A 26,423-nucleotide genomic window follows, 5' to 3' on the forward strand; every position below is an offset into this window, starting at 1 on the left:
TAAACCTAGGCTTGGCACAGCTCAGAACAAAAAGGGGGTGCTCGCCCATCTGCGCTAAGCCATGGTTTGGCTGTGTGTGTGTGTGTGTGTGTGTAGCCTGTGAATCAGGTCAGCATGAAATGCAAACCCTAGGTTTGTGGGGCAGAGGAGGGGAGAGATGCGCTGAAGGCAAAACACACACCTCTTCCATCCGTGTAAGAGTGGCTCATAATTTGTGACAAACGTAAAATGCTGTGTAAAAAGGTCCCCAATGCAATATTATTCTAACTCCACCCGCACACACCCCGGCTGTGTTTTGCTTTTGTTTTGTTTTTTTGAAAAAAGTACAGTACAAAAATAAAGACTTTAAAATTAACATTAAAAAAAAACATTGATCAGCATCATATCCTGAGACATCTGGTTTGCAACAGTTTAAAGTGACAAGAACAAGCAAAGCCAGAGAAGCCAAGTGAAAAGGAGAAAGCTGGATTAAGACAGAGGAAGAAGAGGAAGAAGAGGGGCAAGTGGAGGGAGGGAGGGGAGGGGGAGGGAGGGAGAGAGAGAGAGAAGGGCAGGGGTGACATAAAAGCACTAGTAGCCTAGAACCAAATTCTCCAGCTCTCATTGCAGAGGACAATGAGGGCTTCTTTGTAATAGAAAAGACAGCCCTTCTGCTAAATCCTGAGTTCTAATTCTGAGGAAGAGGCAAGTGCATCTGAGGGAATGCTTCTCATGGGCACGGAGCTACAGTGCAATATCTGTTCCTGCCAAGAAAATGTTAAGTTTTTGCATTATCAGAAGGAAGGCAGATGTGGGAACTTGAAAGCAAAGTACCAGCAAGATCCGCACCTCCCCTCCAAAGGATTAGATAGCTGCTTCTAGGAATAGAGCTTGTACGAAGATACTGAAAATGATTGCTACACTCTTCTGTTTCCACCTTCAGTTGAAATCAGTATCCTTAAGAGCACTTAACTCTGTATTGGATTGTGGACAATGCCTGGCCACAGAATCTGGCTTCTTGCGAATCCAAATTGTCAGTTTCTAGGCTTCAAGGTTGTGAGCTTGTTGAAGGGAGAGGCGGATGCGCTAGGAGAGAGGATGGGCAAAAGTGAGCAGCCCCTGCTGAAAACGAGTAACCAAGACTACTGGAGGAAAGGGAGGGGGACATGGAGCAGATCTACTATGCGTTGCATCGATTCCTGCCCCTCCCTGTCCTGCACCTAGGCCCTGATTTCTCCTCCTGCCAGTTTTCCCAGACCACACCGCTTGCCCTCCGCAATAGTTCTTAAGCACCATAACGAGAAATAAGCATATTACATGCAATGCAAATCTGCACTGATTTATTCTGAGCACAGATACATGGATTCCTGCAGTCCAGGATGTGGGTTTCTCTGGTTTAGCACCAAGTGCCTGCCCTGCTGCTGAATGGAGAGAAGCATGTTTTGCACACAGAAGGCTCCAGGCTCAATCTCGGGCTTCTCCAGCTATGAGGATCAAGGAATAGCCCTTGGACTCCAGATAGAGACCCTGGAGAGCTGTTGCCCATCAAAAATAGACAGCAGTAGACTGGGTGGGCTATTGGCCTAATCTGCCTGGAGAGCTGTTGCCCATCAAAAATAGACAGCAGTAGACTGGGTGGGCTATTGGCCTAATCTGCCATAGAGCAGGGTGGGGGACCTGTGAACCTCCCACCATTACTGGACTCCAACTCCCATCAGCCCCAGCTGGCTTAGCTAATAAACCAGGATGATGGGAGTTGGAGTCTAACAACAACTAGGAGGGCAACAGATTTCACATTCTTGCTATAAAGGCAGCTTCAGAGGTTCACTGCATGCAGCTATCTCTCGCTGGCTGAATTGCATTCCTCTTCTGCCCCAAGTTTCTCCATCCCACTCCGGGGCTGCAAGGGCTACCCTGGAAGACAAATTCAGGACAAGGGTGCACTCAGCCCACCCAAATGTCCAAGCAAAGGGAAGGGAGTGGGAGTCACTCGCCCAAGTCGGGGAGTGCAGACCAGGGCTGGGCTGGCAGAGGAGGAGGAGGAGGAAGAGATCTAGGCTGGGAATGAATAAAGGATCTTTGCTGGCTCAGGAGAGAAGGTGAGGAAAGAAGGATTGGCAAGGCAGGGGGAAATGTGCACGAGTTGGAAAAAGCCAAAGTGAAAAGGAACCCAATAGGGAAGAAGGCAGGGAGGGAATTGGAGGAATCCTGGGGTAGACACAATTCCAATCTGCAACAAATTCTGCAAGAAGAAAAAGAAAAACACCACTACACACACATGGTTGAGACCTAAATGCAGCGGCTTCCGAAATGAACTGATCTCCCCCCCCCCCCGCCCTCTCCCTGAGCCTTTGGCCACCAGGTATTGCTTCCTCCCTGCACAGGCATCACCTGCAGAAGCACCCCTTTCGTGCTTCCCCCCACCTGCTCCCGCCAGAAAAGGGAGCATACGGCTTTAAGGTTCAGTATTGGTTTTGTTCCTGGCTGTCTTCAGAGGTTGGCTGCACCTTTCTCCTCCTCTTCCACTCCGGCTTCCTCTCGCTCCTGCTCCACCACCTTCTCCTCTTCCTCCTCCTCCTCCTCCTGCAGCTCCGCTTCCTTCTGCTCTTCCTCCTCAAGGTCCTCCTCTGTGCTCTGTATCCGAGCATGCAGTACAAAAAAGGAAGGTGGAGCACAAATACTTGCAAGTCTAGCTCCAGAGGCAGCTGCCTTATAGTGAGTCAGGGCACTGGTTCATCTAGACCAGGGATCCCCAAACTGCGGCCCTCCAGATATTTTGGCCTACAACTCCCATGATCCCAAGCTAACAGGACCAGTGATCGGGGAAGATGGGAATTGTAGTTCAAAACATCTGGAGGGCCAAAGTTTGGGGGTGCCTGATCTAGACTGAACCTGCGACTTTCTGCACTCAAGGCAGATGCTCTGTAGGATAGGATTTGGGCTCTCAAGAGGTTCAGGAAAGGGCGGCCAAAATTATCAAGGGGGTGGAGCGACTCTCCTATGGGGAATGATTGAAGTCTTTGGGACTTTTCAGTTTAGAGAACGGACAAGTAAGAGGGGGCATGATAGAAGTTTATAAAAAAATTAAGCATGGCATGGAGAAAGTGGATAGAGAATAGTTTTTCTCACTCTTTCCTAACCCTCGTGGACATCCAATGAAGCCAAATGTTGGAAGATTCGGGACAGGTAAAAGAAACTAGTTAAACTATGGAACTCACTCCCACAGGAGGCAGTGATGGCCACCAACACTGGTGGCTGTGAAAGAGGACTGGAGGATAAAGGGACCAATGGCTACTAGGTAGGATAAAATAAATAATAATAAATATACTACAGGTGAAACTCGGAAAATTAGAATATCGTCGAAAAGTGCATTTATTTCATTAACGCAACTTAAAAGGTGAAACCAATATATGAGATAGATGATTGACATGCAAAGCAAGATATGTCAAGCCTTTATTTGTTGCAATTGTAATTATTTGTCGTTAGGCGGGTCAATTATAAATGGAATGGAATTAATGAAATGTAATAGCGATGTTTATTTTTGTATTATTGTAACTATTTGTTTTATTACTGTGGAATTTCCAAAAGAAAGCATTTGTAAAAATTAAAAGAAAAATAAAAAATAGTAAGTTGCATTACTGAAATAAATGCACTTTTCAACGATATTCTAATTTTCCGAGTATCACCTGTAATAATAATAATTCATTATTTATACCTCGCGCATCTGGCTGGGTTTTCCCCAGCAACTCTGGGCAGCTTCCAACAATTAAAAACACGATAAAATGTCAAACATTAAAAACTTCTCTAAACAGGGCTACCTGTTGTCTTCTAAAAGTCAGATAGTTGTTTATTTCCTTGACATCTGATGGGAGGGCGCCACTACCAAGAAGGCCCTCTGCCTGGTTCCCTGTAATCTCACTTCTCACAGTGAGGGAACCGCCAGAAGGCCCTCGGCGCTGGACCTCAGCGTCCCAGCTGAACAATGGGGGTGGAGACGCTCCTTCAGGTATACTGGACCGAGGCCATTTTGGGGTTTAAAGGTCAGCACCAGCACTTTGAATTGTGCTTGGAAATGTACTGGGAGCCAATGTAGGGCTTTCAGGACTGGTGTTATATGGTTTTGGCAGCCGCTCCCAGTCACCAGTCTAGCTGCTGCATTTTGGATTAGTTGTAGTTTCTGGGTCACCTTCAAAGGTAGCCCCACGTAGAGTGCATTGCAGTAGTCCAAGCGGGAGATGGTTATGCTCTGTCTCCACGGACAGAGGCAATAATGCTTCTGAATAGCAGCTGCTGGAAATAACGGAGGAGGGCTCATGGGCTCTGATTCTGCTTGTGGGTTTCCCACTGTCATCTGGCTGGCCACTGTGTGAACAGGAGGCTGGACTAGATGGGCTATTGGCCTGATCCAGCAGAGCTCTTCTTATGATCTTATGAAATAATTGCAGTTCCTGGTTCAAAGAACTGGTATAATATGGCAGCTAAGAGGCTCAGCTATGACTCAGAGCAGGGGTCCCCAAACTACGGCCCCCGGGCCGGATGCGGCCCAATTGGCCTCCCAATCTGGCCCGCGACGACCCCCGCCGCCCGCTGCCGCCGCCCGCTCTTACGGCGCGCGGCGCGGCGACGATCTTCAAAATCGGCAAAAAATCGCCGAAAATCCTTTGTGCGCATGCGTATGGGCCTCTCCCGACCCAGAAGAGGTAATTTCCGATGCACTTCCGGGTCGGGGGAGGCCCATACGCATGCGCACAAGCGATTTTCGGTGATTTTTCCCCGACCGCGTGCGTGTGCGCATGCGCACGGGCGCGCACTCCCCCGCCCTCCGGCCCACTGCGCGCGCACTCCCCTGCCCTCCGGCCCGCTGTGCGGTCGGTGCGGCGGGCACTGGCCCGCTGCGCGGTAAGTCTGGGGACCCCTGACTCAGAGTCCCCAGTTCGAATCCCACCTCTGCTGCGAACTCACTAGGTTAAGGGTGGGGAACCTTTGACACCAAAGAGTGTGCTGAGGAAAAGACCCAGTTCCTGCCTGTATTCATTAGGCACAAACCTGCCATGCAAAAGTCAGGAGGTTTCTGCACAAACATGCTGTCTCTCCCTTGTGCACGCAGGCAAGCAAGAGGCACATAACCAACATGGCAAAGGCTTTTGAGGTAAGGCTGGGACAGATCTGGGGAACGGTGTGACTTGGGAGGTGGGCTGTGGCCTGAGAAGCAAGGGCCAGATAAGAGGGCTTTGGAGGGCTGTATTTGCCCCCCAGTCCTGGGCTTCCTCACCACTGCATGAGACGGACCTAAGCAAACCACCGTCTCTCAGCTTCAAACCTCGCAACAGCAATACTGGGGATAATATTGATTTTCCTGACAAGAGTACTATAAGGATTGCAACTAGATAATGCCTGCGAAAAGCTCTGAACACTCGACAGCACTGCACAACCATTAGGGATTCCTATATTCGTCAAGTCAGGCCTTCTGGGAAATTCAACTTGTTCTGGAACAGCAAGCAAAGGACCACATAAGGCAGGTATGAGATGCTTGCTCTCTGGTGGGGGGGGGGGTTGGACACAGTATCTGCCACATTTCCATGTTTAGCAAAGAAAGTGGGTATGAAATCATGTGTGGTTTGATTTCCCCTCCCTTTTTCATAATCCAAAAACTTGAGGGTCATCATCCAATGATGCTGAACAGTCCAAGATTCAGGACAGACCAAAGGATATATTACTTCGCAAAGCACATACTGTATATTCCTGCGTAGAAGACTACTTTTTAACCCAAGAAAATCTTCTCAAAAGTTGGGGGTCATCTTATACGCCGGGTCGTATTTCTTATACGGCGAGTATATCCCAAATTCTATATTTTAACTGGGAAAGTTGGGGGTCGTCTTATATGCCCAGTCGTCTTATACGCCGGAATATACGGTAGTTAAAACTATGGAACTTACTGCCATGGGATGTGGTGATGGCCATCAACTTAAGAGAACTTTAAAGGGGAATTAGGCAAATTCATGGACGGTACGGCCATCAACAGCTACTAGCCATGACGGCTAGCTGTTACCTCCAGTATCAGAGGATGGATGTCTGCAAGTACCAGATGCTAAGGATCTTGAGTGGGAGAAGATGACTGAGCTCATGTCCTACTTACAGGTTTCCCATGGGATCTAGTTGGCCATTGTGAAATGCCTTCCATTTGACGTGAAAGGGTGCCTCATGGCCCAAAGCAAAGTAGCCTACTCTTAACAAGATTGCCATTTAGATTCTCCGTAGCTCAGCTGGTTAGAGTGTGGTGCTGATAACATCACGGTTGCGGGTTTGATCCCTGTATAGGACAGCTGCATATTCCTGCATTGCAGGGGGTTGGATTATATTATCCTCAGGGTCCCTTTCCCAACTCTACAATTCTATGATTCTGTATCTGAAAACATGGGACTGGTGAAAATTTGAGACGCTAGCGATTTGCCCTCACCTTGGCTTTCCGGCTGGGCTCAGGGCACAGGCCGCTGGGCGAGCTGCAGAGCTCTTTGGAGACCACGCACAGGAACTCCGATTGGTCCTCATTCCCATAATTATAAGACGACCCAATATTCACCAGCTGAGAAGCAGAAAAGGAGAGAATGCCTTTACTGCAAAGTAAGCCAAGTGAGGTACGGTTCAGCATGCAGTACTCCTCTGAAACAAAATTTGGTAAAAATGGGAAGCTCCAAGGCTCTGCAGGCCACCTATGAGCAAACTGTTTTTTGAAAGCAGTGAAGGAATGCTAAAAATGAAGCAGTAAATGTGTGCGCTTCCTGGCTTCGTTGGTTGGTAAAGATTTGGGCATGTGGCCACTTTAAAAGCATGCATGATCAAAAAGACCAGGGATGGGGAAGTTGTGGAAGTCTTAACTCCCAACAGTCCCAGCCAGCAGAGCTAATGGCCGGGGGGGGGGGGGTCGGGGTCGGAGAGGTGGTCCAACTCTCCCTGCACGGCCACAGGTTTCCCATCCCTGAAATACAGAGAAAGGACGCAACACAAACGAACAAGTAATGGGGAGAGATAGGGGGAAATAGACACCAATTCTTGAGATTCTGATAAGGACCAGCATGAATGGAAACAGTTGAGGGAGAGAAGCCCAACATAGCTGGTCTCTCAATGGGTAAGACCTACTTCCCATATATCCCCTCTGTTGCAGCCAAGTGGCGCTTGTCCGTATGTCTGAGATTCTGCAGAAGCTGAAGTTCTACCCTGGCAAAATCAATCTATAACCCCACCACTTCCTGCATACCTGTTCAAAACGCCATCCATCTGACATAGTAGAAACCATTTGCGTGAGTTCTTCCTCCTGACATTGCAGAACCCTGTACACGTGTTTCGGAGGCACCTAGAAAAAAAGCAGGGAATGAGATGTAAAAGCAGACCCCTTCATCCATGCAGATTCTCATTAGGAGACTAAGCCCAATCAACATCAGATAGTTCTGTCTGCATTATCTACTTATTGCAGCAAATCAAAGCGAGGGGCAATTGGTGGCTGTGAGCATTTACATTTGTATTTGGGGAACAGCTGTAAGCTCAGTAGTAGATCAAATTATCTACCTGTGAAAGGGCCCGGGTTCAAGCCTTGGTTATCCTCCAGGTACAGCAGGGGGGAAACTGCTTGAAACTGTGGAGATCCACTGCTGGTCAGACAAAACTGAGATGGTTGGACCAATAGCCTGGCTTGGTATAAGGCCCCTTCCAATGCACCTATGCAAATAATTCTTTGAAGCCTTCCTCATCCATTCAATTGGTTGCCAGCTCCTGACTCAAAAGCCTCCTCTGCACCTCTCACATGGCAGGGAAACAGTCAGTAGACTGGACGCGTTCAGAACAGGGATGAGACAGACCACAGTTCGCAAACAGAAGGTCCCAGGTTTCAAGGCTGGGCATCTCCAGTTAAAAGCATTCAGCAGCCCATGCCGTGAAAGACTTCAGCCTCCCAGCCACTGCCAATCAAAACAGACACCATTGAGCCATTGACCTGCCTTAAGGCAGGTTGCTAGATCCCTTCCTTGAAAACAGTGCTAGAAATTCCCCAGGCACATTTTGTAACTGGTGCATGTCCAATTGCAACCGCGTGGAGGCCTCTGGATGCCAAGTTGGTGACAGACATCTCCACCTGGCTGGCCTCTCCAGCTTTCTTAAGCCAGTAAGCAGAAGCGCTTATTTATATCCCACCTTTTCCTCCAAGGAATACATGGTTTATCCCTCTCCTCAGTTAATTACAACAACGACCCTGTGAAGTAGGTTAAGATGGGGTTGCCATATTTCAAAAAGTGAAAATCCGGACAGGTCCTAGTCTTCCACTCCAACCACTACATTACACTGGCTTCTGCTGTGGAGCAGCTATATAAATTAAGCAGGTAAACAATATGGGGAAAGCAAAATGTCACTTAGAGACGGATCAGAGATATTCCCCTTGAAGCCTGAATTTGTTCTATCGAATGTTTTAATGTGTTGTAAACCGCTTTTGAGATTTTTCTTCTTCTTTAAAATGTAAAGTGGTATGGAAACGAAACGAAATAATAATATATTTCATTGGGTGGAGGGAATGGAGCCTAGCTGTCCTACTGTGGCAACCGTAACCTAGGTTCTAGGTGCCATTTGGCAATTACCCTATATATCCAAGTTTCTTACGCTGCTTGAAAGGTGTGCTGGGTTCTTGTCGTACTGCTATCGTGAGGGACAAAAGCCCAGGAGTCTGGAATGCCCCCATTCCATTGAGTGTCCACAGATCTCCCTCTGCTTCTCAAACAATTTATTTTCTCCGATATTCTCTCTGTTCCTGCCTCCCTGTATCTCCAAACCATGCAGAGAAGCAGAATCTCAGGAGTATCCCTCCCAGCAATGATTCACCACCGTTTTCTACTTTGCAATTAAAACTGTAATCTGAGATCCAGGCTAGGGAGTGCTCAGAAATTAAAACAACCGGATTCATTTACTTCCTCCTCGGGGGGGGGGGGGTTATGAAAATTGGCCTTCTTTCTTCTACCAGTTCTGCAAGATTTCCTGCTTGCGCATCCTCAGAAGGTGGAATTTAAGATTTTCTCCCCTCTGGGGAGGTGCAAAGCCGCCTGGTTTTTATCTCATACATGAAGACTCCCTGTTATTGTTAGTATTTTTCTTTTCTTGTCAAAGGCCTTCTGGGGCCATTCCGTTCACACCTGTGTTATAGTGTAGTCCTTTTCTTCCAATCTGTCCTTGATTAGCCTGATTAGAGACCCGATGTTGTAGAATTCAGCTTCCTCCAGAACCCCTAGAAATAAAGGCAGAGAGCGCAAGAGATAAAATAATGAGCATCGAGCCACTGAGCTGACTCATTGTCAGGCAGCTCTCGATAAAAATGCTCATCCTTTGTTACCATCATCTAGTCATTCTATAACCAGACAGCTGGTTAATTCTGGATCCTGAGTCAGAGTTATATTGCTGCAGAAGTTTAAAGATTACACAGTTTAAATTTTGAAAAGCAACCTGCTATTAACGGCGACTCTGGGAAGTTTGGCTCATACCCTAAGTCCACGTATAGCGAGGGAGGGTAAACTCACTGGGCGCTTGAGCTAACTGGGCACTTGAAAGACGAGCAGATTTACTGTGCCATACACACCTTGTGGAGCTAAAGGCTTTCAATGGCTACTAGCCATAATGGATATGGTCTGGCTCCATGATTTCAGGCAGCATGCTTTTGAAAACCAGTTGCTCAAAACCACAGGAAGGGAGAGTCTTCTTGCACCCAGGTCCTACTTTGTGGCTTCCCTTGGGCATCTGGTTGGCCTCTGTGAGAACAGGATACTGCACTCGATGGACTCTGATCTAGAAGGCTCTTCTTATTTTGTTATGTGCTCCTATCTTGCTGGCTCCATATAGATGCCTAGATCCCATGGATAGGCAGAATCACATGTGTACTCCAAACACATCAGAACCAACTAGCAAGGCCATCCTATTATTTACTTTCATATATTTAAAAATATATACTTTTTTTTCAAAATACAAGCATGACAAATAGAGAAATAAAAACAGGAAAGGGGAAAAAATACTTCCCATCCATCTTCCATTGTTTCCTTAAATTAACGGTTACTGCTGCATATTCTATTTTAAGCAAAGCCATTTTACCTCTATATTTCCCTCCATAGTTGGTAGGATTGGAGTATTACTTGTAGTTTAAGGCTGAATTCTGTACACAATGGAAATGTAAAGGATTTGAATTACAGTGGTACCTCTACTTACGAATTTAATGCGTTCTGAACGCACATTCGTAAGTCGAATCCATAGGAATGCATTGGGAGAAAAAATTCGTAAGTAGAAAAAATCCTATCTAAACCACATCCAAGATGGCGGACGGAGCTCCATTCGTAAGTAGAAACATTCGTAAGTAGAGTTATTCGTAAGTAGAGGTACCACTGTATCATAAAAGATGCGGGAGGAAATGATTCATAATAGGACCCACAAAGGGGGAGGACCCACAAAGGGGGAGGATGGAAGTTCAGGAAATTCATTGGAATCTTGTTTTTATTAATTTTCTTTGACATCTCTCTGTAAAATGTTACTTTGGAAAACCAAATAAATAAATTTATAATATTTCCCTCCATATAATTTTAAACAGCTGAGCTTACTCCAAACCGACTAGTGCCTTAACATTTTTACAATAGCTTTTCAAATAATCTACAAATGCTTTCCAATCTTCTTTAAATCTAGTTTCTTCTTGTTCTCTAATGTTACTTGTTAGATTTGCTAATTCCGTATACTCCACCAGTTTCATTTGCCATTCTTCCTTTGTGGGTGCAGCACCCTGTTATTTACATGGCCATTCCATGTTTCCTGCAAGTTCAATGCAGCATACAAAGCTCTCCTCCACCCCTTCTACTTTCAAATCCTCACAGTCATCAGGCAGGTTGTTAGGCTGAGAGCAACTAACCTCAAGGCCACCCAGTGTGCTCGGTGGGGCAGATGGGAGTTGTAGTACAGCAATATCTGGAGGGCACTAGGTTGGCGAAGAGGAACTAAACTGATAGCTAAAGTAATGGGCAATGAGGAGGAGCCTAGGTTTCATAACATAAGCAAAGGATGGTTGGCTTCTCTTTCTAAAACGATAGTGGTTCAATTGTGGCTGGGCAGAACTCTTAAGAGAAGATGAAGAAAACACTTTTAGTTTTAGTTTTCCAGCTTGTTTCTGTGCACACTGCCCGAAGCCAAGACTTCCACAACACTGTGGAGTCAAATGAGTGAGTCTAAATTTCCTAGAGGCAGGGAGAATACAAGTACAGTGGTACCTCTACTTACGAATTTAATGCGTTCCGAACGCACATTTGTAAGTCGAAATTGAATCCCATAGGAATGCATTGGGAGAAAAAAATCATAAGTCGAAGCAACCCTATCTAAAAATTCGTAAGTAGAAAAAATCCTATCTAATCCGCATCCAAGATGGCAGACGGAGCTCCATTCATAAGTAGAAAAATTCGTAAGTAAAGTTATTCGTAAGTAGAGGTACCACTGTACTGTATATTCCTGTGTATAAGACTACTTTGTAACCCAGGAAAATCTTCTCAAAAGTCGGGGGTTGTCTTATACGCCGGGTCATATTTCTTATACCGTGAGTATATCCCAAACTCTATATTTTAACTGGAAAAGTTGGGGTCGACTTATATCCCAAACTCTATATTTTAACTGGAAAAGTTGGGGTCGACTTATACGCCGGAATATACGGTAATTGCAGTCTACATACCAAGCACTAAGATACAACTGGAAAGAGAAAAAGATTCCAAACCTAACTAAGTTGATAACTATGTTCAAAGTAGGGGTTTTTTGAAGGGGGTGTGGTGAGAAACAGCTACAGTCATACCTCGGTTTAAGTACGCTTCGGTTTGAGTACTTTCAGTTTAAAGTACTCCGCGGACCCGTCTGGAACGGATTAATCCACTTTCCATTACTTTCAATGGGAAAGTTCGCTTCAGGTTAAGTACAGACTTCCGGAACCAACTGTGTACTTAAACCAAGGTACCACTGTTGGCTTAATGAATGCCGAACAGAGTTGATTCTAGCTATACAATGGGCACCAGCAAGGAAATTCAAAGCTCACAGGAAAATACGGAGAGAGAAAAAAGCTACAGGGGTGGGGGGGAGGGAATGTTATTATTGCTCATGTTTAAATAAATACTGAGACTTATTATTATTATTATATACCCTTCATCTGTGGATCACAGAGTAGTTTACAATATAGAAGCACAAAAATTCATAAGAAACAAAAACAATCCCCCCCCCAGTTTAAAAGGTCACATTCTTTCATTAGCCAAAGGCCTGGGACAGGCAACCCCAAACTTGGCCCTCCAGCTGTTTTGGGACTACAACTCCCATCATCCCTAGCTAACAGGACCAGTGGTCAGGGATGATGGGAATTGTAGTCCCAAAACAGCTGGAGGGCCGAGTTTGGGGGTGCCTGGCCTGGGAGAAGAGGAATGTTTTTGCCTGGTGCCTACAGATATGTTATAAAGGCGCCAGGTGAGGCTCCTTGGGGAGAGCATCCCACAAATGGGGAGCCACTGCAGAAAAGGCCCATCATTTTTATTATAGTATTTATTTTTACCATTGGTATTTATGCCCTCTGCAAAGTAAAAAGACTTTGCAGAGATGGCACAATTATAAAGATGTCCCAGTTGACCTTAAGGATGGCAACCCCAGAGGGACACTTGATGTAAATGAGAGCAAAGGAAGGAAAATGCCGCAGCTAATGTTGAAATGCAATCCAGCACCCCACATATATTCAGGACAATACCAATCTAGGTCCTGGAACACCCTTAGAGCACATTTACCTTTAATAATGTGAAAGCTGGATTTCAAAGGCCAAATTTAATTTCATGCAGAAATGTGTTAGTCTATCCATATTGCACACTGTGCCTGAAAAAGCATAGTTCACAAATTGCTATACTAACACTTGGGAGAGGGGCTCAGAGAGAGAGAGTTGTGTACGACAACCCTGCAGTGTTGCTATCCAGGGTGCTTTAGGGAAATGCCACTGGAGAAAGCTAGTAAGTTGACTGCAGCAGCAGCAGCACAGGAGGATAAGGGGATTGATTGATGTATTGCATTTATTTCCCACTTTTGTCTCCAAGCAGCTCAAGGTGGCCTGCATGATTCTCTCCTCATTTAATCCACATTAAGGTAGGCTAAGAGGCCACAACCGACCAGAGGTCAGAATGATTATTGGAAATGGGCTGTTGCTGCAGATATACACACTTAGAAGGGTATATCTGCCCATCTGCCTACTAAAAGCTCAAATCCTTTTGCTCAATAGAGATGGGGTTGCAGGGAGGAGAGTGGCTGTTTTGACCCGTGACAATAAAATTGCTGAAGCTATTACTAGGGAGGTATAAATTATTAAAATTATTAAATAACAAAAAGCATTATTAAAATGCACTGCTTTTTGAATGATCAAACCATGGGCTCCCAGACTTGGGTTGACGTAAATCTTAAATATCTTCTGACATCTTTCTCCACCCCTGCAATCCAAAATGCCATGCCTACCATTACACGGAATGTAGTATCAATAGCCTAACCATTTCTGGTGAGCTTTAACAATCAATCCCTCTTCCCAGAGAACTCTGGGAATTGTTGGTCTTTGAGGAGAATAGATGTCTCCTAACTCACTGGTGGCGCTGTGGGTTAAACCACAGAGCCTAGGGCTTGCCGATCAGAAGGTCGGCGGTTCAAATCCCTGTGACGGGGTGAGCTCCCGTTGCTCAGTCCCAGCTCCTGCCAACTTAGCAGTTCAAAAGCACGTCAAAGTGCAAGTAGATAAATAGGTACCACTCTGGTGGGAAGGTAAACGGCATTTCCATGCGCTGCTCTGGTTCACCAGATGCGGCTTTGTCATGCTGGCCACATGACCTGGAAGCTGTACACCGGCTCCCTCGGCCAATAATGCGAGATGAGCACGCAACCCCAGAGCCGTCCACGACTGGACCTAATGGTCAGGGGTCCCTTTACCTCTAACTCGCTACACCCTCAACAAACTACAGTTTCCAGGATTCTTTTCTCTTTTTTGGGCGGGGGGAGCCATGACTGCTTAAAGTAGTATGAAAAATGCTTTAAATGGTATAGATGCATCCTACTTGTGTGACAACAGATTAAACTTTCCCTAGCATAGAAACACAATTATGGGAATAGTTCCTCTTGTCAGTTAGATATCTTTCTACATGGGTGTGCACACACAGAGAGATTTATTTGTGTGTGTGTGTGTGTGTTTGGCCCTCCACCTCACCCATAAAAGATAGTACAAGTTTGCATGTGACACAGAGCATATGCAAAATGTGGTACAGATTTGTCTCCTCTTTTGCGAATGGCGCTGAGGGCCCAATCCACACCTTTACCGGGGCCCAGCAATCCTGTTGGCAGCCCTGTGCTCTCGTGGGTGGATAGCAGTTTCACATAAGCATGGAATTCTGCACCTATTGCACACTCTTAAGGGTGATGAAGAGATATATGAATAAATCAATGAGTATGGAGAGCATTTTAAATGAATACCAGCACAGAGTGCCAAAGACAGAGGAGACGATACTCCATGAATACATAGGGGGTTGGTACTCAAATGCAGGCGACCCATTTAGGTTAAGCGGGGGGCGGGGGGGGGGATGAAAGCAACTGTCCCATTATTCAGTTTGGGATTAATGTGGGTGAAATGGTTTCTACACCCCTGAGCAGGGTTCTGGAACAGCCTCCTGTGAATAGTTCTAAACAGAAGGGCAAGCCTTGCATCATGAAAAATGGAAAATAATTATTAAGCTCTCTGATGCCCTACTGGAGCAAAGAAGACTATTTCCCCCTCCTAAATTATGTTCTATCGGAGAGGAGAAATGGGACATGGAACGATGGGAGGTGCAAATGAGGTCAGCTTCAAGAAAATAAAGTCCCCGTACAATGAACCTCTTTTAGTCAACCAAGGAGAATCAACTAATCACCAAGTTTTGGACCCATGAAGAAGGCTACCCTCTCCAGAAAGATAAATTAGTGACCTCAGTAAGAGAAATAGGGATGTATACTGCATTGCCTTTCGATTGCTAACATGAGATGCTGCTTCTTGCAACATAGGCAAATAAGCATTTGTCATCTGCTATGTTAATCTCTGGTTATTTGCATCCATCGCCTCCCCAGAGGCATGCACAACCTCCTCCGCTGCCTAGTTAGCAATAGGCACTTAATGAATCCACGGTGGAAACAGAACAATGCTTAGGAACCAGCATTCTGTTATTATCCAGAACCCGCTCAGACACGCCATCTTATTTCAAACCTTGACCTTGCAATATCTATGTTTCCTTCCACAGAAGCAGATGAATAAACAACTGTGGCCACTGAAAGCTTCAATCCCAGGGGGCAGCGGGAGATGAGGGAGAGGACCTTCCATTTTTTACATGACCACAGACGTTATAGTCATCAACATTAAAGAGGACCTTGGTGAACTTTCTGTTTCCTGCCCTTGCGCAAGGTTCCAGCTCCCAGAGATGGGGCAAGGATAAAGGGAGAATACCAAAATTGCACCACACCACCAGTCAGGGTCATTCATAACTGCTTGTCAGAGCAAGCATTTCTTCCACTGTGTTTACTCCTGGCTTTCAATACAGAAAATGAATGAAAAGTGGAGCATCTCAGAAACAACTCTCGCTCTTGACTTCTCTACCCCCATTCCCCTGAGAAAGAGGTGGTTTATTAGGATACAACTTAAGATGGTAAGGCAGCTCCACCTGCTCCAGGTTCGAGATTAAGCCTGGGCGATGTATCAATACATCACCCAGGACTCGTATGAGGGCCAGGGCAGTATATAACGGCTGAAATTGCCACTGCTCCCGAGTTCCTCTGCCACTGCACAGGATGGGGGCTTCGTTAAACCTCTCTGCTGAGGCCCCAACAGCTGTGCACCCCTCAGTGGAGCAGTTTAAAGAAGCCGCCCACCTATGCGAAGGTGGCGAGGGAGACTTGCGGACAAATCCTGACAAGTTCCATCCGCGGAGCTATCTCCGCCGCCATCGCACGGGCAGGCAGCCTCTTCCTCCTGGCGCCTGGAGCCAGCTGCCTCTTCCCCACCCCACCAGTCACCGGGGTGAAACCGCCGCAAACCTCCTCAGCGGTTTCAGCCCGAGACCTTGCAGGGCTGGGGCCAACGCAGCTTGTTCCTCCCTTTCAACATCACAATGTGCTGCCAGATCGCGATGTTTGGCTGGTGATACATCGCAATGTTGAAAACCTGACATTGACCAGCCCTAGTCAAGATAGCTTGGCCGCAACCGCCCACACACTGGTAACCTCCAAGTTGGATTTACTGCAATGTGCTCGATTTAAGTTGGTTTGGAGGTGCAGGGCAGCGGCTAGATTCTTCTTCTGTAGGAGCCAAGTGCCGTCAGCATACAACACCTTTGTTTATGGGATGTGCACTACCTGCCAATCTGCTACAGTGCCAAGTTCAAGGTCTGGGCCCTATATACCACTAAGGACTAGGTTACGTGAGAGGCCTCCTTATTCCTTATGTACCCAGTAGGCCACAGCATTCTACAGGAAAGGGTCCTCTTCAAGTTCCTAAAACATCAGAAGCTCACTCCACAGTAACTTGGAGCAGGGCTTTCAATGTGGTTGCCGCTGTTCTGTGGAACATCATTCCTGTCAAGATAGGATACGCACCCACTATCTGAACTTTCCAGAAACAGTGGAAGATATTTTTGTTCAAACAGGCTTCTCCAGCCGGATGAAAAGTTCTCTGCCTTAGATTTTCTTTTAGTATTGTTTTTAAACCTTTCTTCAGTTATGTTCGGTACGGTTTTTAAAACTATTTTAGCTGTTTCTATGATGTTTGTAAATAGCCTAGATACATACACAGAAGACGACTTATAAATTAATATAGTAAAAATGGAAGCGTGTGGATAAGCCAAGTCCAGAATCAAAAACAAGGAAGGGCACACAAAGATTTACATAGCACAGATGCAATTGAAGAGATGCAATTGGAATAAGAAGTCTCACTTCAGCTGCCAACTGATTCCAAAGGAATGGAGCTGCAAAACTTAAATGCCTGGTTTCTAGTGCATACTAAATGCACCTCTTAAAGGAAGCGGGTGGCGCTTTGAACCACAGAGCCTAGGGCTTGCCGATCAGAAGGTTGGCGGTTTGAATCCCCGCGATGGAGTGAGCTCCCTTTGCTTGGTCCCTGCTCCTGCAACCTAGCAATTCGAAAGCACGTCAAAGTGCAAGTAGATAAATAGGTACCGCTCCAAGTGGGAAGGTAAACGGGGTTTCCATGCGCTTCTCTGGTTCGCCAGATGCGGCTTAGTCATGCTGGCCACATGACCCAGAAGCTGTATGCCAGCTCCCTCAGCCAATAAAGCAAGATGAGTGCCGCAACCCCAGAGCTGTCCGCGACTGGACCTAAGGGTCAGGGGTCCCTTTACCTTTAAGTGCACCTCTGGAGCACATGGTGCTCTTAGCAGTGCACCATCTAAGGAGCACAGTTGCCTGGCAGGTATATATGGAGCTATGTGATCCCTTAGGTAATCTCTTTTGCTTGCCTCTGGCTCAGAAGGGAGGAAGGAGGGCAAGCAAGTGATGGTGGTGAAGTTCCTAGTGCCTGCTTGTTTATTGACTATGTCTGGCAAGCATGCAAGTGGTAACAATGAGGTGGCAGGGGAGCAACAACCTGTAAAAACAATGGCAATGTGGGGTAGACTCACTGAGAGATGGACCCCTCTCCCAGTGAGGGCATCCTGCCCAAACTCCCCTCCCCATAAAACCTGGAGCTGGCACCTTATTCTTCATGGCCCTGGAACAATTTAGCTTTAAATTCTCTCTTTGTACCAAGAGGACAAAACTTTAAACATTGAATAATAATAATAATAATAAATTATTTATACCCCGCCCATCTGGCCGGGTTCCCCCAGCCACTCTGGTCGGCTTCCAACAAAACACCAAAATACAGAAATCCATCAAACATTAAAACATTAAAAGCTTCCCTAAACAGGGCTGCCTTAAGATGCCTTCTAAAGGTCTGGTCATTGTTGTTCTCTTTGACCTCTGGTGGGAGGGCATTGAAGATGTGAAAGCACAAGTGTATTCTCAAGGATCAAAACATTATCATCACAGGACAATATATTAGCTCCATTCCCTGTACTCCGTAAATGGAACTACAGTAAATGTTGACATTCCTTTCACACACACGTCACGGATGCAGCGACAAAAAGTGAAAGAGAGGATCCGTCATAGCACAACAAGAGCTATGGCACCAGCACTCTGTTTACAGTGGATGGTAGCAGCATTGTAAACAAAGCATTTCCTGGAAGACTGTTACTTCGCAGTTTAAGCCTCCCCCCGCCCCAAAGCATCTCATGGGCCAAATGGGGAGGCCCGTGGGTCAGAAGCTCCCTACCACTGGTTTATAGGCTAGTTCACCCACTTCTTACAGTCAGCTTAATTCATGCTTTGATGCACTCAGTTTGTTCCACTGGCCACGCCAATCCTGTACTCGGGTGTGATAAATGCACATGTCTGAAAACTTACCTTCCTCTGCCATATCTTTATCCAGTACTAGCTTCCCATGCCGGAGGAAATTCAGAATGGGTCCAAAATAAGTGGGATCCCGATCAATGAGGTATGCACCAGTCTCATCCTAAACAAAAGAAACAGACAACAAACAAGCACAAATCTTGTCTCATGAACCTCCCTTGAGAGTTTTAATAAGCATCTGGATAGGGGTGATCCAATATACGTAGTTTACCTGGGTTTTCAAAAAGCTTTTGACAAAGATCCCCATTGAAAACTGTGTAGACTTAGCATTCATGAAATAAGAGGGGGGAATCATCTTATGCGTCAGAACCTGACTAAAGGAGAGGAGGAATAAATGGGCAGAACTCACAGTACAAGAGGTGGGCTCCTCCATTGATCTGTACAGTATAGAGACTAGTGCTTTCTAATTGTTTTGCATATGACCAAGAGTTAGGGGTGTGGAGCAAGGTGATTGTAAAACAGTCCAAAACTGGGAGAATGGGCCATACAATGCAGTTTCAATGTAAGCAAGTGCAAAGTGAGGCACTGAAGCAAAATCCTAACCGCATTTATACGGGTGGAAGGCAAGCTGGGAGTTACCAACCAGGAATTGGATCTTGTGAAGAGCTTAAAGAAAATGTTGATTCAGTGTGCAGAAGTTATGGAAACAGAAATTACGTGCTAGGGATTGTTCGGCAAGTGAAAACTATCAATACCAAAATGCCTTTAAACAAACCTATGGTGTGGAATATAGTGAGTACAGCTCAAGTCACCATAGAATCGTAGAGCTGGAAGCCACCACAAGGGTCATCTAGTCTAACCCAAGCCCCCCACCACTGCAAGAATCTCAATGAAAGCAACCAAGACAGACGGCCATCCAACAAACCAGAAGGAAATAAAACTGCTAGCAGCATAATGCCTCTAGCCTACAGGTGGGGAACTGGAAGTGGCTGGTGGACTTGATCATTATCTTCTCCCCACCCACTCTGCATAGGCCAAGTTTTATAGGTGGGAAGATTTGCCCACCTGATAGTCACCTGACAGCACTGCGATGTCAAGTGAGTCTTTTTATGCATGTGTGGGTCTTGCAGAGCACTTTGCAAGAGACTTCAGAAGACGGTTGCAAAACACCGTCTTGCCGAGCCAGTTTTGCCTGAGCCAGATAATTATGACCTGCCACATACCTTATATAAGGTATAGGTCAGGTGGGCATGGCTTGACCAAAATGGCTTTGTGGGTAAAATGAAGGTGCCTAGTGGGCCTAATTAGGCCCATGTGCCAGAGTTTCCTCACCCCTACTTTGGACAAACCTTGGAATATATTATAGAGCTCTGGGCACCAAATCTTAAAGATAGCAAGTGTCCAAAGATGCTTGTGTCCAAAAAAACATCCAACTTGTCAACAGTCATCTGCCTGATGGCTAGCTGTCAATAGTCCATGGTATGTCCTCTGTTTTCTGTTGGTTGAATGGATGTGATGTCACAGAATGCTCATAAATCTAACTACTGAGGAAGAGGGTGTCCTGGACTCTTAAGTCAGCATTAGTACTGCGAAGGAAGTGAAACATTGGCTTGAATGGGAAAGAAGCTTCTCGTAAACTGCTTAAGGATAGGGGAAATTGAATGTAACAGAATGCAGAAGCCAGAAAGTGCTAGGCTGGAAGGCAGGAGGCCAAGAACAGGAGCCAAGGCGGCAGGAAGCCTCAGAACAGGATGGTGCTATTGAGAGGAAGGAACTGGGAGAGATTGGGAAGGCAGAAAATGCTGGCTACTGTAAGCCAAATCTGCAGGTTTGAAGTTACTTCTTTCTTCCATCTGCTCTCAGCAACTACTGTATGACTTTTAAATCTGGGAAGCTGAAACTTTGAAATTACAGCTTTCTCTCTCTGATAAAACATACTTTAGGTATTTATATCACTGCACGAGCAATCATGAACCAAGATCAACTTTTGGACTTCAACACTGATACATCCTACCCATGTCTACTCAAATACTCCCCACTGGATACCTGGAGGCTCTGGGATACCTCCTTGGATTCGCCGCCCAGAAGCATAGCTGCCAAGTTTTCCCTTTTCTCACGAGGAAGCCTATTCAGCATAAGGGAATTTCCCTTAAAAAAGGGATAACTTGGCAGCTATGCCCGGAAGGCTGGCCAAAAGAGCCTTCATGGCGCGCCACCCTGTCCTGGCGACTAGCATCCAGTGAGGGCTTGGCGGGGCAAACCAGCAACGCGGAAGAGGAGAGGCAAACGCGGCGCTTACATCGCTTTGGGCGCTCGTATTTCTGGGCGCATCTGAGATCCAGAGCGCGCCCCCAAACATCCCAATTGCCTCTCCGGGGAAACGGATCATCACACAAGTAAACTAAGCGGGAGGCGCTGCTGCAGTTGCCCGGGCGCGCGGAGGGTAAACGCTACTGAGTAAACAGGCGTCGTTTCATTTTATTTCAATTCTGCGAGTACTGTATGCCTCAGGCGAGGCTCCTTCCCGAATCAGGCTCCTCCTCTAGGACTTGATTCCTTCAGCGGCTGCGTTTCGTCGGCACGCCTCTTCCAAATCTCGCAGGTGCCAGAAAGGAGAGGGGATCAGAGAGGCTTGTATATAACTGACCGGGGGTGGATGCATGCATGGAAATCCAGCGGCCCAGCAACATTTGCAATGCAAGCCTTATGACTTTGCAAAAAAAAAAGCCAAGCCCGACTCCTTCCAGCGAGTGCGCCTTGCAAAGTGCACGGCCGAGCGAGGAACATCGGAGCGGCGGAGGGCGCTTCCTCCGGCGTCTCCTTTGTTCTGCCTCCCGGACCAAAGGCGCAACCGATCCCGGCGGCAAGAGCAGGGCGCGCACGTGTCCCGCAAAAACACCGCGATCCTTTGCGCTGGTACGCCGGGCTCGCTCGCTTACCTGATCAGACTGCAGCTCTTCTCCCTGGCACAGGCGGCAGAGGAAGGATTTCTGCTCGCGGCACAGCGTTTGCCGGGTGGTGAGGAAGATGGTGCCGCCGACGTTGAGCCTCACCCACTTGCCTCGGCTGCTGGGGGGCAGAGGCTGCTGGGAGCTCTCCCACGCGCAAGGAGCCCTCCGCACGCCTCGCGTTGCCTCCCCTCGGTCCATCCTCATCTCCCTTCCTCGCCGCGGGTCCCTCCTACTTCCACGGGGAGGCGGGGCTCCGGAGGCAGGTGGGGGAGCCTGGAGGATTCTGGGGCTTGTAGTTCTCGGGTACAGCGCCACCACAAAGGAGGCTTTCCCAGTGGGCAGGATTGGCACAGCGCACAGTTAGAGTGCATTCGAAGCGCGTTTTGTGGGTTCAAGGAAAAACTATAGGTATACTTGAAAAAGGAGATTCCCTGGATGCCAAGATCCAGGTTTCAGGCAAGTACTCAGTGAGAGATTCAAAATCACAAACTATTAAGCCATGTCAAGCATGGAAACAGAGACTATTAGACCTTTAAAATGTGCCCTTCTAAGTTCCTTCCAAAGTTTTCCTCTTCCTCCAGCACAGGAAAAGACCGCACATTTAGTACGTTAGAAATGGTTTACTTACAAACACTCCCAAGGTCAGATTCATGTGCTTTTCCATACAGCATTCTCAATAAGTTACCCAATAAGCATAAAACTTGACTTAGCTACAAAGTGGTGAAGGTTCCTAGATTATTGGTATAGGAATTCAAGCGTGGCTGACGAGAGCCATGTGGTCTGAGCTGGAGCAACCAGCTCAACCCTCTTTACATGCTGAGCTTTTCTGGTAGACAGAGAGAGAACGATAGGCCTGATAGACTAGTTCCTCCCAAGGTAAAGGAAGTGGACATAGCTAAGCCTAGCAGGACAGCTAACTCTATGATATTAACCCCTTCATGCATTAATTAGACTTAAGCATGTTGGTTGTATGAGGCTGGTTATCCCACACATTTCCCCCTGGAATATTCCTGGGAACTGTAGCTCCCCCCAACATAGCTGCAATTCCCTGAACCCTTAACAAGCCACAGCTCACAAGATTCTTGGTGTGGGGTAATATGCTTTAAATGTATGGTATGTAAGTAGCCTCAGTTTGAAGGAGGAGCTGTGTGCATGTCTTTCGTTATCAGAAACTAGGACAAGAGTTGGCAGAAGGTCAATTTAGACCAGTATCTGCTGCCCCCCTTGGTTCTATAACCCTTATCCCCAGTGCATTATTCAGAATTGCCATTTGCGTGACCCACTAGGGAAGATAAAAATACAAAAAAAATCAAACCAGTAACAGTTAATTGCACATTTATGCAAAATCGAATTACAGTCGTACCTTGGAAGTCGAACAGAAGCGTTCCGGAAGTCCGTTTGACTTCCAAAACGTTTGAAAACCAAAACACAGCTTCTGATTGGCTGCATGAGGCTCCTGCAGCCAATCAGAAGCCGCAGAAGCCCCATCAGACATTCGGCTTCCAAAAAGAGTTCGCAACCAGAACAGTCACCTCTGGGTTTGTGACATTCAGAAGTCAAAACGTTCAGGAACTAAGCTGTTGGACTTCCAAGGTATTGTTATAAGAATTTTGAGGTCATATACATATATATATTAATAATTGTTCATAAAACATGTACATGAATGTACAGAAACATGTCTGAAGCAGCACAGGAAAACAGGCCTGACTGACACCATTTTGACTCTCTCTGACCAGGTGTTCCTCTGCAAGGAAGAAGGGGGGTGGGGGGAACCTTCTCATTGTCTCAGGAATTAAAGTGATAATCCCTGGCATCCTGATACCTGACTGCCAGACAAAAGGGTGTGATTAACTTGGCTGGGAAACAGGGAAATGTAAATATCTCTCAATTTTGTTGATTAGGTTCTGGGGGCAGGGGGCAGGGTCCAGGGTGCTCAGATTACTGCCACCAGACCTCCCCGTTCATGATGTACCTATGATGAATCTAGGGAGGGGGGGTCTTGGGCTACACCCCTTCTGTGACATATGGATGATGCTTCTGGGGGGTGGGCTGAAACCAATTTCAAATCTCTTTTTAAGGGCAAGACATCTTTGTTTGGGGTTCCTTCCTTGTTCTCCTGTGTGAGAGGAAGGACCCTGTTGCAACAGCAAAAATAAAAGTGCCTTGCTTTGCACGTCCTGGTTTGGTCTCTGTTATTTGGTGGGCAGGAGACGCTTAAACTTTGTCTGCTTGCCAGGATACCTGGACTCTTCCTGGGTCAAGGATCCACTTAATTCTAGGGCCGTGTAGCTCTGCAAAATTTTTACAACAGTTTGGCGACCACTTCGGGGACCCAGTTTTGCCTTGAGCTCCGGGTTCACTGAGGAAGGGGAGCCCAGCGCGCCCTTGCCTCTTTTGCAGGGGGGTAAACCAACCTCAGGACCCGAGGCACTTGGTAGTAATTGAGAGTCCAAGCGGGACCCCCAGGACGAAGCAACGTTTAAAGGGACAAGGCTGTTTTTTTTTAGGAACCAGTTGGAAGCTGGAGACAACGGGATTCGACTGAAAGGATCGGTCGTGAGTATTAAAAGGGGACACCTTGGGTGAGCTAAGAACCACAGCAACTAAAAATCTATTTCTCCACTTGGACTATCCTTTTCTACTCTCCTCTTTGGACCTTAGTTGCAGCAAGGCTGCCAGGCACAGTTACAAGGTAGAACTGAGGTCCAGGGCAACAGTCTTTACGTTAAACGCAGAGCTCAGAAAGACTGTCCCAGCTCCCTTCTGCCAAACTGAGCAGAAGTCTGAGCAAACTGTCGCTTTTCTACCAATCTGGGAATCTGGCTATCCCAGCTCTGTTTCCTATTCCTCTGCTCTTAATCTTCGGGTGAAGACGCCCCCCTGCCACGGCGACCCTTGTTGGGTAGGACCCGTGACCAGGGAATGCAAGTGCGCCTGTTCCTTTCTACTCTGTATTCCTCAGTTCCGACCTGACATTGCGTAGGCAAGCGTTCAGTAGGATCTGAGTCTAGTGTGTAAGAGGCAGGGAAGTTGCTGTGGAACCCTCAGGCAATTGATGACCAGTGGGAGGGTTCCAATAGGGTTTTAGCTGCACCAGGCCGCCTAGTAGTTAGTGCACGCGAACGGCAGGCAGGAACACCACTAGGACGTGGGGGTGAGTCATAGACTCGGGAAGTTAAGAGTGTCCAGGAACAGGGTCGGGGACCCAGAACTGCAGTATAAAAAGACAGAAGTAAAATGGGTGCAACCCACTCTAAGGAATTCCTTTCCCAGACTCCCAACCGAGGCAAAGCACAACTGAGGCTTTGCTCCGGTAAGGACTTTGAGGATGAAAGTCCACTCCAATTCGTTCTCTTAAATTGGCATGAAATCCCCGGGGCGGACAAGCTTGAAGGGAACCAATTGCAAAAACTTTGTAAGAAAAAAACATTGGGTCCGATTTACTATGGACCACCCAGATGAGGGGAAATGGCTACCAGGAGGTTCCTTTAACATACAGTGAATCTCCGCTTTAAAATTAACCCTGGTGAACTCTGAATGGGAAAAGTTTTGTGAGGAATCCTGCAAAGTATGTTATGGTATAAAATTATATATGTTTGCATGTTACATGTTGTCTGTGTTGTCTGTTACGTGTATGTGCGTCTGTTCCTTGTGTCTGCTATAGATAGTTGTTTCCTTTAAAGTAAATGAGAGATATAATCCAGGTTTAGGAAATTAGGGGTTTGTGTTTAAAATTTGGCCATGACACCCACAGACTGCCTTTTTTAAAGCATGCATAGTTTAAAATAATATAAAAATTAAGGCAAGCTTGCTTAAATAATCTTATGTAAGGGCTTGATCAACCCAAAAACATGGCAAATATTTAAAAGAGTGGAGGTAGTGTGTAAAGGTTTGTTTTAAAGAGGCTGTAGAAGGCCATTGTTTCCTCTCCAAAAGTAAAAAGAGGGGGCAGGATGAAGGAAAATAACGAGCTGTAAGTTTAAAAATGCTTGCTCAATGCTTTGAAAATATTTTAAACTTGAAAATGTTCATAAACTCCAGCTATAAGTGGATAAGAGATGTACTCAAGGTTTAGAATGTTATGGGGTGTGTTTAAATTGGCTACAACATCCATAGACTGCCTTCTTAAGTGTGCATAGTTAAAACTGCCAACTTGTTTAAATTTCTAGTATAGAAACAATGTTGAACCGATCAATCTTAAACATTATAAATATGAGAATGAGGTGTGCAAATGTTTGTTATTGAGAGAGGCTCCAAAGGGGAGTCTTTCTCCAAGTGACTAGATGAATATTGACTAAAGGAAAATTGAACAGCTATTCCAATAAAGGTGATTTGTTTGTCAAAGGTAGAGCTTCCATAGCCAGGAATTGTCTATCTGAGTCTAGTTTTAACTTCAATTGTGTTGGACAGAAGGGTTATTGTTGGGCTCCCCATATCAGTCTCTTAAGAAAAAAACAACACATCTGGTTATTCTTTTGTGGGGCAACAATTTTTAAGAAAAATTATAGCCCCAAATGGGGGATATTGTTATAAGAATTTTGAGGTCATATATATATATATAATAATTGTTCATAAAACATGTACATGAATGTACAGAAACATGTCTGAAGCAGCACAGGAAAACAGGCCTGACTGACACCATTTTGACTCTCTCTGACCAGGTGTTCCTCTGCAAGGAAGAAGGGGGGTGGGGGGAACCTTCTCATTGTCTCAGGAATTAAAGTGATAATCCCTGGCATCCTGATACCTGACTGCCAGACAAAAGGGTGTGATTAACTTGGCTGGGAAACAGGGAAATGTAAATATCTCTCAATTTTGTTTATTAGGTTCTGGGGGCAGGGGGCAGGGTCCAGGGTGCTCAGATTACTGCCACCAGACCTCCCCGTTCATGATGTACCTATGATGAATCTAGGGAGGGGGGGTCTTGGGCTACACCCCTTCTGTGACATATGGATGATGCTTCTGGGGGGTGGGCTGAAACCAATTTCAAATCTCTTTTTAAGGGCAAGACATCTTTGT

The 26,423-nt window shown here is 46.3% G+C and overlaps 1 protein-coding gene across 1 annotated transcript; it reads right to left on the reverse strand.

Annotated features, from left to right (window-relative positions):
- Positions 1-6: 6 nt before the first annotated feature.
- Positions 7-21,788, reverse strand: KCTD17 (potassium channel tetramerization domain containing 17). Its single transcript, XM_035127076.2, has 6 exons — positions 21,393-21,788; positions 18,508-18,616; positions 9,150-9,241; positions 7,235-7,330; positions 6,437-6,562; positions 7-2,613 (listed from the first exon to the last, which is right to left on the reverse strand). The coding sequence occupies exons 1-6, from the start codon at positions 21,606-21,608 to the stop codon at positions 2,470-2,472; spliced, it is 783 nt and encodes a 260-aa protein (XP_034982967.1). The 5' UTR covers positions 21,609-21,788; the 3' UTR covers positions 7-2,469.
- Positions 21,789-26,423: the final 4,635 nt, after the last annotated feature.

The sequence above is a fragment of the Zootoca vivipara genome, chromosome 10, assembly GCF_963506605.1.
Source record: "Zootoca vivipara chromosome 10, rZooViv1.1, whole genome shotgun sequence".
NCBI classification, from domain to species: Eukaryota; Metazoa; Chordata; class Lepidosauria; order Squamata; family Lacertidae; genus Zootoca; species Zootoca vivipara.